A 14,078-nucleotide genomic window follows, 5' to 3' on the forward strand; every position below is an offset into this window, starting at 1 on the left:
CTTCATCCATATCCCTACAAAGAACATGAACTCATCCTTTTTTATGGCTGCATAGTATTCCATGGTGTATATGTGCCACATTTTCTTAATTATTTCCACACATCTACAACCATCTGATCTTTGACAAACCTGACAAAAACAAGAAATGGGGAAAGGATTCTCTGTTTAATAAATGGTGCTGGGAAAACTGGCTAGCCATATGTAGAAAACTGAAACTGGATCCCTTCCTTACACCTTATACAAAAATTAATGCAAAATGGGCTTATTCATTTCACTGAGTGCCATTCCACATGTATTTGTGGTGTGGGTGAGGCATGGTAGATGAGATTCACAGCCTGGGCTGCCTGATAGCCGGATTCCTTACATCTGAGCTGAAATGGTCTCCAACTAGACATAATGATGATTCTCTTTTCTCAGAAAAACACAACACATTAGAACTTGTTGATTTTAAAATTGCCTACTGTGTACTCTTTTAAAAACTTGGATGCAGGACATCTCTTTTATCTTTATTAGAATTGGGAATTGGATGACAGATGCTGATCCAGGGCAAAATTGCATTTTTTAAAAAATTTACTTTAAGTTCTGGGATACATGTGCAGAACGTTCAGGTTTGTTACTAGGTGTACGTGTGCCATGGTGGTTTGCTGCACCTATGAACCCATCATCTAGGTTTTAAGACCCACATGCATTAGGTATTTGTCCTAGTGCTCTCCCTTTCCTTGTCCCCAACCACCCGACAGGCCCCAGTGTGTGATGTTTCCCTCCCTGTGTCCATGTGTTCTCATTGTTCAACTCCCACTTGTGAGTGAGAACATGTGGTGGTTGGTTTTCTGTTCCTGTGTTAGTCTGCTGAGAATGATGACTTCCAGCTTCATCCATGTCCCTGCAAAGGACATGAACTCATTCTTTTTTATGGCTGCAAAATTGCATATTTTTAAAAATTTGGTGGAACAGGGCTTCTAGAAGCTTTCTGGATATTTTGTCCATAATTTCAGGTGTTTGAGTATGTGGGATAGCCTGGGGCAACCCTTCTCTTACATAGGTGAGGCAGCACACACATGTACACACATACTTACGCATGCATATGTACACACCTCCTCCATACTCACACACATATGTGTGTGCACACACACACACACACATATTAATGATAAATAAATTAATTAACACACATGTTAATTAATGATAAATGCAAAAAATGTTGGTGCAAACTGTCAGAGCTGTGGGAAAAGAGCTCAGTGGGACCCAAAGCTTGGGAAAATTTCAGAAGAGGTAGGACTTTCCCCCCTCTTCTTCCGAGAGATGAACAACAAATTTGCAATGTGCATGTAGTACTTTCTTCACTTCACACTTCCGTATTTCAATTACATAGCCATTTGGTGCAGCAATGGCTTCCTCTGTATTGCTTCCCAAATTTCAGTCATTACTCTATGATTTTTATCATCTCTGGGTACCACCTACCCTGTGATTTACTAATGAAATTCATTTTTAAAAACAGCCTCATCCCAAGCAGTGGCATTTGTGAAATCATACTTTCAGTGCGAGTTACAGTTTCCTCATGCATATCGTTAATGAAATAAATACAAAAATGTTAAACTAAAAATAGTGTTTATCCATATGCTGGAGAAATCATCTCATGTACCTCCTGGGGTGTGTGCCTGCCCCTTCTTGGAGAACACTGCTCCACTTTAATTAAACAAGAAGTTGCCACTGGGCCATTTTCATTTCCAAGAACTTAATTCTCTGGCCACCAAAATGCAGTTTGCTCCTGGTTGAGATCTAACGTTCTCTTCATAAGGTAATGGATAATCAGCAATCAGAGTGGACTTTGCACTCAGCACCATTCTCGCATTTCCCAGCTAAAGAAATGGAGACCTGGAGAGGAAGGGCCCTGGTGAATTAGTGGTAAACCAGGACAAGACCCAGGTCTGTAGGGCCTGAAGTAGATGTCTTCACCCCTGTTTTGTATTCATCAGATCATCCTTATCGATGAAGCCACAGCCTCCATTGACACGGAGACGGACACCCTGATCCAGCGCACAATCCGTGAAGCCTTCCAGGGCTGCACCGTGCTCATCATTGCCCACCGTGTCACCACCGTGCTCAACTGTGACCGCATCCTGGTTATGGCCAATGGAAAGGTGAAGCCTGCATCCCTGGGCTGGTGGGAGGATGAGGGCTCAGGCTGCTACCCCGGATGCCTTTGAGTCCTCCAAGGACACAAGCTCAGCTGTGCCCTGATCCTCCCCTCACCTTTCTCTGCCCTCCAGGTGGTAGAGTTTGATCGGCCGGAGGTCCTGCGGAAGAAGCCTGGGTCGTTGTTCGCAGCCCTCATGGCCACAGCCACTTCTTCACTGAGATAAGGAGATGTGGAGACTTCATGGAGGCTGGTGGCTGAGCTCAGAGGTTCACACAGGTGCAGCTCCGGGGCCCACAGTCTGCGACCTTCTTGTTCGGAGATGATAACTTCTCCTGGAAGCAGGGGTAAATGTAGGAGGGGTGGGGATTGCTGGATGGAAACGCTGGAACAGGCTACTTGATGGCTCTCAAAGCCTTAGAACCCCAGCACCATCGGAGACATGGGATTCAGTGATCGTGTGGTTCTCCTTTTAACTTATAGGCTGAATAATTTTATAATAAGGTAAAAGCTTATCGTTTTCTGATCTGTGTTAGAAGTGTTGCAAATGCTGTACTGACTTTGTAAAAAATAAAACTAAGGAAAAGTCACTTTCTTTGTTCTTTCTTTCTTTCTCTTTTTTTTTTTTTTTTGACAGGGTGTTGCTCTGTTGCCCCGGGTGGAGTGCAGTAGCACAATCTCAGCTCACTGCAGCCTCTGCCTCCCGGGTTCAAGCAATTCTCCTGCCTCAGCCTCCTGAATAGCTAGGATTACAGGCATGTGCCACTATGCCTGGCTAATTTTTGTATTTTTAGTAGAGGCAGGGTTTCACCATGTTGGCCAGGCTGGTCTCGAACTCCTGACCTCAAGTGATTGGCCTGCCTTGGCCTCCCAAAGTGCTGAGGTTATGGGCATGAACCACTGTGCCCAGCCATCTTCATTCTGCTTTTTATGTTAGCTAGTACTTGTTCAGTTGCAAGGAAAAGAGACTCCTTCAAACTAACTTTGGCAAAAAAAAAAAAAAGAGTTTGTTGGTCTTGTAACAGAAAGGTATAGAAAAAGTTCAGGGTTGGGTGCCAGAATGAAAAGATGCTTGTCTTGAGGTCTCCATTTCTCTTCTCCTAGCTCTGCTTTCCTTTGTTTGGCTTCACTTTCTGACCTTCTCTTGCCTCATGGTGGCAATATGGTTGCCTGCAGCTCCAGTTTCATGTCCTACACACTCGGCACCCCCCAGGTCTTCTTGCCTCAATGATTCCAGGGTAAAATCTCACTGGGCCAACTTGGGTCATGTGCTTGTTCCTGACCAGTCATGTGCTAGGCTGTTGGCACACCGTGATTTGCCAGGCCTGAGCCACGTGCCCATACTTGGGCCTGGGGATGGGATTTGCTGCCCTGGATCATATAGATGGAGACTAGAAGAGGTTTTTTTGCCAAAGTAAAATTGAGATGCTCTTACTACCTGAAGGAAGAATGGCTATGGATGCTGGCCAGACCCCAAATAGCAGCTGTCTACTATGATTGTTTACTGAAGGACAGCATAACTTACAACGTATGACAACTGAAAATAAAATAATTTGTTTTCTCTCTTTCTTGTTCTCACTCCCCCACCCTCCACATGTGGTTATAGATAAATAGAAAAGGCAATCATTTTCACCTTACTTCTGGGGAGACTTTGTTGTTGGGGAAAATATGTTTCAAAGTACTTTCCTTTCTATTCCAGATTATGATGTCTGATTTTCCAAAAATGCCATAAAAAATCAATTTAGTAAACCAAGGTTTCTCACTCTCTTGCTTGCACTGGTGCTGGGGATGCAATGTCGTCCCTGCCCTCAGGGAATTTGGAATCTCCTGAGGGTAAGTAAACAGTAAAACTGTAAACAAGCAAGCAGGCTGATCCAGAACAGGGCTACCTGAGGTTATAGGCAAGAACAGGGTGCAGAGGAAAAGGCAGCCCCTGGGGACTTCCTGGAGGCAGTGTGGGCATAGTTTACTGAGACCCGAGCACTGAACAAACATTTACTCCGAGGAAGGGGACTGGGGCAAGAAAGAATGTTCAAGGCAGAGAGAACAGCAGACAAATCCCCGTGGGAATGAGCTACTACAGGGGCTGATGCAATCCCTGGACGGAACGGAAGTCCAGTGCCCTGGAGCTTGAACCTTCTGTTCCCCATTCTGGACTCTCTAGTGGCACCTGCTTCTCCTTCTAGGGGGTTTATCTTTCTTAAAAAACCTTTTGTCTGTTATTCCCTTCTCCCCAGTCCTGGCTTTTTTCTTTTTTGGGTCCTGAATTGTCCCTGGAAACCCCATGTGCTACCATCCCGTCACAGCTCAGCTGGTCATCTGCCCATTGAGGGTGACTCTCTTTCCCCAGTTTGTCCCTTCCCAGAGCTGCTGTGGGACACTGCCCACGTCACGGGTGAGGGAACTCTCTACACGCTGGGATGTCTCCATGACACTCCAGGCAAGGTCCCTCCTCAGGCCACATGCAGCTGCCGCCTTTTCCTTGAGCAGCCAGCAGATGGCAGCCTCCTCCCAAAAATGCGTGAAGGCCCCCTGGGCTTCAGAGCTGGGCGGATCCACGGATAGAATTAGCCAGAAAAGTGTTGACCCCTGGAGTCAGAGGACAGGAAATAGAGCCCATTTCCACTCAGTGTGCAGGGCCCCATCCCATCTGCCCCTGTCCCCACCTCCAGCAGCAAAATGTGAGCACCATTGGCTCTGAGCAGCAATAAAGCAGAATTTTTTGAAAAACACTGTTAGTTTTTTTAACCAAATTGGCTTTATATATATATACACACACATATATATATACATATCTATGTATGCACATATACACATAGATGTGTGTGTGTGTGTGTGTGTGTACATATATATATATATAGAGAGAGAGAGACGGAGTTTCACTCTTGTTGCGAAGGCTGGAGTGCAGTGGCACGCTCTCTGCTCACTGCCTCCTGGTTCCAGCGATTCTCCTGCCTCAGCCTCCTGAGTAGCTGGAATTACAGGTGCATGCCACCACACCTGACTAATTTTTGTATTTTTAGTAGAGATGGGGTTTTGCCAAGTTGGCCAGGCTGGTCTTGAACTCCTAACCTCAGGTGCTCTGCCTGCCTCGGTCTCCCAAAGTGTTGGGATTATAGGTGTGAGCCACCGCACCCAGCCAATATGGTAATATTTTATTCCTTAAGTTGAGTGGTGAGTGTATGAGGCTTTGGTTTTTAATAATTCTTTTCACCTTTTCAGGTTTCAGAAATGTTTTAAGATAAACATTTAAAAATTGGTATTTGGTCTTTCAAAAATAATACTAAAATAATTGTAATGAGAGAATGCAGGTTTTTGTTGTGCTTTGTTGTATTTATTTGATGGTTTATTATTTTTATTTTCAATTGCATACTGGTGGAGAGGTGGTCATGGTTTTTTTAGCACTTAGAGGTTCTAGAGGCCTTAGTCTGTGCATGAGTTGGGGTGATGTTGTCAGAGGCATTTGAACCAGAGCAACTCCATCTTGAATAGGGGCTGGGTAGAATAAGGCTGGGACCTACTGGGCTGCATTCCCAGATGGTAAGGCATTCTAAGTCACAGGATGGAATAGGAGGTCAGCACAAGATACAGATCATAAAGACCTCGCTGATAAAACAGGATGCAGTAAAGAAGCCGGCCAAAACCCACCAAAACCAAGATGGTGACGCGAGTGACCTCTGGTTGTCTTCACTGCTCCACTCCCACCAGTGCCATGACAGTTTACAAACACCATGGCAACGTCAGTAAGTTATCCTATATGGTCTAAAAAGCGGAGGCATGAATAATCCACCCCTTGTTTAGCATATCCTCAAGAAATAACCATAAAAGTGGACAGCCAGCAGCTCTCGGGACTGCTCTGTCTACGGAATAGCTGCTCTGTCTATGGAGTAGCCATTCTTTTATTTCTTTACTTGCTTTTTTTGTTTGTTTTGAGATGGAGTCTTGCTCTGTCGCCAGGCTGGAGTGCAGTGGCGCGGTCTCAGCTCATTGCAACCTCCGCGCCACCCCTGACCCCCTCCTCCCCACCCCCTGGGTTTAAGTGATTCCTCTGCCCAGCCTTCCGAGCAGCTAGGACTACAGGCGCCCAACACCAAGCCCAGCTAATTTTTTTTTTTTTTTTTTTTTTGAGACGGAGTCTGGCTCTGTGGCCCAGGCTGGAGTGATCTGGGCTCACTGCAAGCTCCGCCTCCCGGGTTTACGCCATTCTCCTGCCTCAGCCTCCCGAGTAACTGGGACTACAGGCGCCCGCCACATCGCCCGGCTAGTTTTTTTGTATTTTTTTAGTAGAGACGGGGTTTCACCGTGTTAGCCAGGATGATATCGATCTCCTGACCTCGTGATCCGCCCGTCTCAGCCTCCCAAAGTGCTGGGATTACAGGCGTGAGCCACCGTGCCCAGCCCCTTTACTTGCTTAATAAACTTCCTTTCACTTTACTCTGTGGATTCACCCTGAATTCGTTCTTGCGCGAGATCCGAGAGCCCTCTCTTGGGGTCTGGATTGGGGCTCCTTTCCTATAACAGTGTGGTCCACAGTGACAGCAGCCGATGTGCAGAGCAAAGGAGGCCACAGTCACGCTGGCCCTGCCTGCCCCGCCCTCTGTCTGCAGCCCTGGACGATTTTCTAAGAGAAACTGGTAAATAAGCAGTCTTCAGAGACCAACTTCCATGGTGGCCAGAGCACTATGCTGTGCAAGTCACCAACAGGAAGAGGGGAAGACTCAGACTTCAGTCTTTCCGGTCCGGAAGGGCTTCTTTCAGCAAAGGGACTCCAGAGGGCACCCCCAGCCTAGAAGGCATGGACGTTTGGGTCACTGGAAAGGTCCCAGGAGGGAGTGGCTGCCTGGAGGGGCAGGGAGCTCCCCATGGCTGGGAGCTTTTTCTGGCACTGAAAGCTCCCTCCAGTGCAAAGTGAGGGGCAGTGTTTATCCCCAGGCTGGGAGCGGGTCCCCCAAGGCTGAGTGCTGGGAGAAATTCTGCATACACCTCTCTGGGGACTGGGACACTGGAATGCAATGATGGAAATAATAACGCCGGACAGCAGAAGTTCTCAAACTTGAACTTGAGTATCCAAATTGCCTGGAGGGCAAGACACAGATTGCTGGACCCCAACTTCATATGGTTCCATCCAGTAGATCTGGGGTTGGGCTTAAGAATTTGCCCTTCTAACAAGGCTCAGATGTTGCTGATATTGCTGGTCTCTGGCCCGCGCTCTGAGAACACAGAGGTTAGCTGAGAGCACGTGTCCCATACGATCTAGACAGGAAGGGTCCAGGCCCCCATGCGAATGTGCTTCCCAAAGTTTCTGTGCATCCGGGCACTTTGATTTGCATGCCCTCTTTTAACTTTGCCTTCCTGAGCATCCCACTAGGCCATCCATCCTCTCCTTTGCTCCACTGCATTGACCTAGCAGGAGAATTCAGCACTTTTCCTTATTTCCTTTGTAGACCACTTTAATGAAATGCAGGGTCAGAAGAGTTGTTGACAGCAAGTCAACAACTTCCAACTGAATATCAACCATCTGCTTTCTTAAGGAGTCCCTCACCATTCTGCCTGCTCTGGCTCTGGTTTCCTTTCTGGTTCTCTAATTACCCTCTGTGTTCTCCCTGCCCCCACCTCCCAATTCTTGAACACGTTTTACACAGAGCAGTTTACTTCTTCCTTCTGATGCCCTTTCCTGCCAAGCAAGTCATTAGGGTGTCTCTGACTGCCCCAAGAGACAGATCAAGGCAGTCGCTAAACAGAAACGGTTCCCACCCTCTGATTCCAGCTGTTAAGATTGTAAAATTTCACCCCATTATCCTAAATGTCCCCTAATCTGTCCCCTGGTATCATTTAGAAAATTCTGTGGAATGCAACCGCTTCAGAGTCAGAAGCAATTTTAGAAGTCGTCAGTCCAGCTACTCTTAGCCTGTGGTCCATGGACCTCTTAGCTAGATTCAGGGCACCTATGAATTTGGATGGGAAAAAAATGACATCGTTATTTTTACAAATTGAAATTTGGTATTTTCCTTGATGGGGCAACAAATAGATACTATTAGCAATATCTGTGACCTTGCTACCAATAGAAATCAGCGATATTCTCAAATCTCATTTCAATTGTTTCAGATGTCTCAAAATATCACTTATATGCATCAATGCTTTGATATTATAATAGTCATTAGGCCTTCTGCTAGATCACATTACTTAGTGCATCAATATAGAAGCATATATCTTACAATATTCAGCTGTGTTTTATACATATTACGATAAGCGCATTCTGTATAATTGGGTATCTTTGCAATCCTATGTACTTCATCTCATACGTAGAAATACTTTTTCTGAGAATATACTAGAATGCCAAAGAGGTCCATGGCACACAAACAATTTAAGAACCTGCATTTAACTCAGCTCTTTGATTTTCTGGAGGAAACTCATGTCCCAGGCAGAGGAGATACCTTGCCCACAACCACACCACTGGCTTTTAATAGGCTGGTTTAGAACTCGAATCTAAAACAGGAGAGGGGGCTGGGCCCAGTGGCTCATGCCTGTAATCCCAGCACTTTGGGAGGCCAAGGCAGATTAATCAGCTGAGGTCAGGAGTTCGAGACCAGCCTGGCCAACATGGTGAAACCCCGTCCCTACTAAAAATACAAAAATCAGCCAGGTGTGGTGGCATGTGTCTGTAATCACAGCTACTAGGGAGGCTGAGGCAGGAGAATTGCTTGAACTTGGGAGCTGGAGGTTGCACTGAGCCAAGATTGAGCCACTGCACCCCAGCCCAGGCAATGAGAAAAACTCCATCTCAAAAATAAAATAAAATAACGAAATAAAACAGGAGAGGGAAGAAAACGAGAAGGACAAAGCAAGTAGTGAGGGCTGGGGATAAAGGCCTCACCCCCAAACCAGCCAACATGGCCTGCTTAGAGCAGGGGGACAGAGAGGCTGCCCCTTCACGGAAGTTCTATTTCTAGTGCCTGATGGCCCCTCATGCAGAGCTTGCCATCCAGTGCAGCATCTTTGAGTAGCATTGGTGCAAAACTACATTTCATCAGAGCAAAGAGGAGTACACTTTGCTGACTTGATAACCATGTTCCTTGCCAATCCTTGGTTCCCAGATACTTCATGGTTGGCATCGAACTCTAGAGAGAACCGTACTGATTTGGAAACTTCTGTTCTGATTTGAGGGTCTCAGTTCCTCTCGGTGGCATTCACTGAAATGCTCCCCACCTCCTTCTCCCCTCACACATCAGTATCCTTCACTGATCTGGGGTGTGTTCATGATTTAGACTTAACAGAGCACTTCCTCGCATATAATTGCATATAAATGCATGCCATAAGATTGTGTACAGTTACTAGAGATGGCTGAGTTTTTGCTCTAAGCTCCTTAACAGCCCATGCAAAGAAAGAAATAGGTTTATTACAAGATTGTTGTGACCCAGCCATTTAAATGGAAAATTTAGTTGTTTGCAATTAGCATAGTTTTCCTGATTCTGAGAATGGGTTCTTTGAGAATTCTTTCTTGTGTTGGGGGCAGGTTTTAATTCCTAGGCTCAGCTCTCTGAGCCAAGGGGCTTACTCAGGTCTTTAAGCTGTAAGTGGTGGAGCTGAGGCCAGCACCCACATTTTCTGGCTGTGAAATATTTTTGTTCTTTATTAGAGGGCTTGTTCTCTGACTGTTGCATGCATGTATTTCTGGCTCACGAATCCTATTATTGCTTTACTTACATTTATTTCTTCCACTTACTGTTTTAAAAGTCCATGCAAATTCCAAATTGCTTTTCAAAATCACTTGACATCCGCTTTGTTTGATAGTCCTTTTATATCTCTCGCCTTAGTTCATTAGGCAAATAAAGTGAAAAACCCAAACCCCTTCTTTTAGCAGAGACTTCAGTGTATTTCTACTAGACAGATTCTGATAGCAACCCAGGAGGTAGAATTCTTACTTTTAGCGAGATCCTGCTCATTTTAAAATTATTATTCACAAACAATAGCTACCATTTATTGAGTGTTTACTCTGTTTAAGGCACTGTGTTTAAGCACTTCACTTCCATGATCCACTTTAATCCTCGGTTAGTTTACAATGCTTTTAGGGTAGTGTTTTCATTTTGTAGTTGATGACATTGAAATTTAGAGATTTTGAGGACAGATCTGATTCCAGAGTTTCCACTCTTAGCCACTATAAGCTATTGATTCTATGTAACTGCACACACTGATTTCTGAGCACTTCTTGGGGCCTTTGGGCCAAGACTTTCAGCTCTGTCTCTCTTATCTGTCTCTTTCTGTCGTTGTCTCCCCACTCCTCTCTAATTTTTTCTTTTTTCAGACAGAACCTCACTTTTTTGTTGTTGTTAAGACAGAGTCCTGCTCTGTCGCCCAGGCTGGAATGCAGTGACACAATCTTGGCTCACTGCAACTTCTGCCTCCAGGGTTCAAGCGATTCTCCTGCCTCAGCCTCCTGAGTAGCTGGGAACTACATGTGTGCATCACCATGCCTGGCTAATTTTTGTATTTTTAGTAGAGATGCAATTTCAACCATGTTGGCCAGGTTGGTCTTGAACTCCTGGCCTCAGGTGGACTGCCCGCCCAAGCCTCCCAAAGTGCAGAGATTACAGGCGTAAGGCACCATGCCCGGTCAGCACCTCACTTTGGAATAGAGACCCCGCAGAACCCCAGAGGTGGGAAAATTCCCTTCCCATTGAGCACCAGTTTTCCCTTGCCACGGAGCACCACCGCAGGTGTTTGAGCACACAGACTTCTGATTTATGCATGCATAGTTATTTACAAGGGATGTGCAGGGTGGACATGTGTTGGGGCTCGGACAACAATACCCCAAAGTATGGCATTTTGGCAGGCTGAGTACTTTGAACTGATGGAGTTTGGATGACCTCAGAAGCAAGTTCTCTCTGACCTTCTCCTGCCCTCCTGTACCCCTTGTGCCCCTCTTTCTCCCCTGAGATGAGTCATAGAAACCAGAGTTCCCCTTCCCCAAGGTGAGTCATAGAAATTCTTCCCCCAAAGCCACTCATAAAACCTAAAAGTATGACTCAAACCTTCCCCCACCCTTCTGCATAGGAACTGGCCATAAAGAAATTCTCTGACCAACTTTGTCTGAGAGTAGGTCCTAAGATTCTCATTCCAGAGGGGTCGTGCCCCATACCTAGAAAGAAGGAATGCTGCACAGAAAGGTCAAGAAGAATCTGCACAGACAGGCCCTGCTGGGTCCCCATCCTACTACCTCGGTCCATTACAGTCGATCAGAACTTTCTGTCCAATCACATTTCTATACCACTGTCAATTCCTCATTAAATCTAAGCATAAAAATGGACGGTTGTTCCTGAGCCTTTTGGTGTTCATTTCTGAAGACTCACACGTCACGGTAAACTTTGATGAAGTAAAGTTGTTATGCTTTCCTTTTGTTCGTCTGCTTTCTGTTACAAGAGTGTCAGCCATGACCCATATGACTGGTGAGGAAAAGTATCACACTTTTTATCCCCTACACATGTATATCACTGTACACAATTTTGTGTACACTATTTTGTATACAAAATAGAGGTGTTTTTTTTTTTTTTTAGACAGGGTCTCACTCTCATCGTCCAGGCCTGAATGCAGTGGCATGATCATAGCTCACTGCAGCCTTGACTTCCTAGGCTCAGGTGATACTCCCACCTCAGCCTCCCAAGTAGCTAGGACTACAGACACATGCCACCACGCCCAGCTAATTTTTGTATTTTCAGTAGAGATGGGGTTTTGCCATGTTGCCGAGGCTTGTCTTGAATGCCTGGGCTCAAGTGATCCGCCTGCCTCAGCCCCCCAATGTTGGGATTATAGGCCTGAGCCACTGCACCCAGCTAAAATAGAATTTTTAAAGGAAGAGGAAAAATACGAAAAGGATTTCTATTTTTTTTCTTTTTGTATTCCAGTGCAATATCTTGCCCCACCCCCAGGCGTGTGTACACCCAGACTGGGCCTCAGGTCCCTGACCGTGGGTGAGTCCATGCTCTGCCTGGAGCAGGAGCTTGTCTGGTCTTTTCCTAAGGACTTCCTTGGATACAGACCGTACAGTCCCTCTCCATCATTCTCCACTCTGTTTCCTGCTAGGCCAACCAATCTTCTTGCGCAGCGCCCAATACCATTTGTCTGGGTGGAAATCCGTCTCCGCCCGGCCTTTCATGGAGATGGAGGAAAACTGATGGGCATTCTTCCTCCATAAACTTGATAGCACTTGACTCCGTTTGGAAGATTGTGGAAGCGAGTCTTTGCTGTGTTTATGAGACCCCCGGGGTTGTTGCGAAGATCAGGTGATAAAGAGGATAAGGAATTTTGTGATACACAAAGGCCTTCCAGAAATGTCAAGTGATATTATTAGCAGTAATTTTCATTAATGAAGGAAAGAACGGAGGGAAATTAAATGGGACTTTGGACACGTGTAAGGAAACTGCTGTCGGTCTAGCTCACTCCCCAGGCCAGGGAGCCTTCCTTCCTGGGAGGACCCATTTTCCTACACATCTGCCCACAGCCCCCCTCCATTGCCACGTCCCTCTAGGTACCAAGGGAACTCAGGTCGGGCAAAGGCGGCGAATTCGCATGTCCAGGAAGCGGCGGAGCCGGAAGGTAGCCAGCAGGGGGCGGCATTGCACAGGACAGGAGAAGGCAGCGGCCAAGTTCCTTATAAAATCCAAGTGCGCGAGGCTGGGGAGGGTCCTCTAAGGTGTCTAAATAACCCTTAAAGCGGAACCAAGATTTGTTTTTTTCTGCACTTAGAGCGTTTGCTTCCTCCCAGCCGGCTCGCTGAGCACTGTGGAACCCTTCGGCTAGGCTCACCTGAAATCGGGCGCTTGTTCTGGGCCAGGCGCTGAAGGGGTCCCAGGAATCATACCTGCGCTCGGGGTGTGCAGGGTTCCAAGATTGACACACAGGGAACTTTTCTATGCAAGGGCTAGCTGCTAGTGCCGGTATCAGACTTACCTTCCATTCATTTCAAGACAAATTGAGCTGAAATTACCCTTTTCTTTTTCGTTAAATGAATGGGGAATGAATGAATGAGATTTTCTGTTTTGAAGATTACGTTCCCCTCCCCTCCCCTGCCCTCCCCTACCCCTACCCCTATCCTCCCCTACCCCTCTATCCTCCCCTCCCCCTGCCTTCTCTTCCCCTGATCCCAAAATTGCTTCTTCATTGCAGGAACACAGCGTAGGAAATTCGATGCATTCTCCCAGGAAGGAGCCTGGAGTGGGACTCAGGGGACCTGGGTGCTGGTCTCAGCCCTATGCCAGTCGTGGACAGGCTTCTGTTCCTTGGGCTTCTCGTCTGTAGAATGAGGGTTGGAGAGAGGATTTTTCTCCTTCTCTTCTACAAGGATGTGCTGCGACAGCCAGGGAAGGGCTGACCATGCACAGTGCTTTCATGCACAGGCTCTGACTGTCACCAAAGAGCCAAACCGGGCCACAGGCCATCCTGGGAGAGGGAAGAGCCCTTTAATATGGGCAGAGGGAATGTTGGTCCCCCAGAGTTCCCTCTCAGGTGTGGTGGGAGTGGCAGTTGAATGGGGCAGTTGGAGAGGAGGACTTCAGGCAGGTGGGACAAGAGAAGCTGAATCTGAGGTCCTTGGGGAGAAGGAGGCCCAGGAGTCCTGGGCAGTAGGTGCCAGGCTCTGAGCCTCATGACTGCTGACCCTCCTCCCCTCCCTCTCGTCCTCAGCCCAGGTAAAGCTTCACTTCCAGCCCAGGTAAAGCTTCTCCCTATAGCAATTTGCGACCACCATTTATTCCCAAGGGCCCTTGTCTCTCATCCCCAGGACAGGCTGTGGGGAGGGGAGGAGGTGACACCACTGAATGGGGCTGCCCAAGTGGGAGGCAGCAGGATTGAGCCTCCGAGAAGAAAGGCAGCCCCTCTTCCACTTTTGGAGCCCCCGTTATCATAAAAGAAAAGGCAGAAATGCCAAGACACGATTTCAAAATCTCTG

The 14,078-nt window shown here is 46.8% G+C and overlaps 2 protein-coding genes across 4 annotated transcripts in view; both read left to right on the forward strand.

Moving 5' to 3' along the window:
* ABCC11 (ATP-binding cassette, sub-family C (CFTR/MRP), member 11) overlaps positions 1–2,722 on the forward strand; it is an 84,819-nt gene extending 82,097 nt beyond the window's left edge. For all 3 annotated transcript variants that reach the window (XM_011952596.1, XM_011952595.1, XM_011952597.1), the window contains 2 exons: positions 1,977–2,141; positions 2,271–2,722. In XM_011952596.1, coding sequence (XP_011807986.1) covers positions 1,977–2,141; positions 2,271–2,363 — 258 coding nt within the window. In that variant the 3' untranslated portion in view covers positions 2,364–2,722. The remainder of the gene's footprint in view (positions 1–1,976; positions 2,142–2,270) is intronic.
* A 10,918-nt stretch (positions 2,723–13,640) lies between these two features.
* The window catches only part of ABCC12 (ATP-binding cassette, sub-family C (CFTR/MRP), member 12), a 72,433-nt gene continuing 71,995 nt past the window's right edge, over positions 13,641–14,078 (forward strand). The window contains exon 1 of the mRNA XM_011952600.1: positions 13,641–13,818. The gene's annotated coding sequence lies outside the window, so the exon portion shown is untranslated. The remainder of the gene's footprint in view (positions 13,819–14,078) is intronic.

Source organism: Colobus angolensis, unplaced genomic scaffold (genome assembly GCF_000951035.1).
Source record: "Colobus angolensis palliatus isolate OR3802 unplaced genomic scaffold, Cang.pa_1.0 Scaffold343, whole genome shotgun sequence".
Taxonomy (NCBI): Eukaryota; Metazoa; Chordata; class Mammalia; order Primates; family Cercopithecidae; genus Colobus; species Colobus angolensis.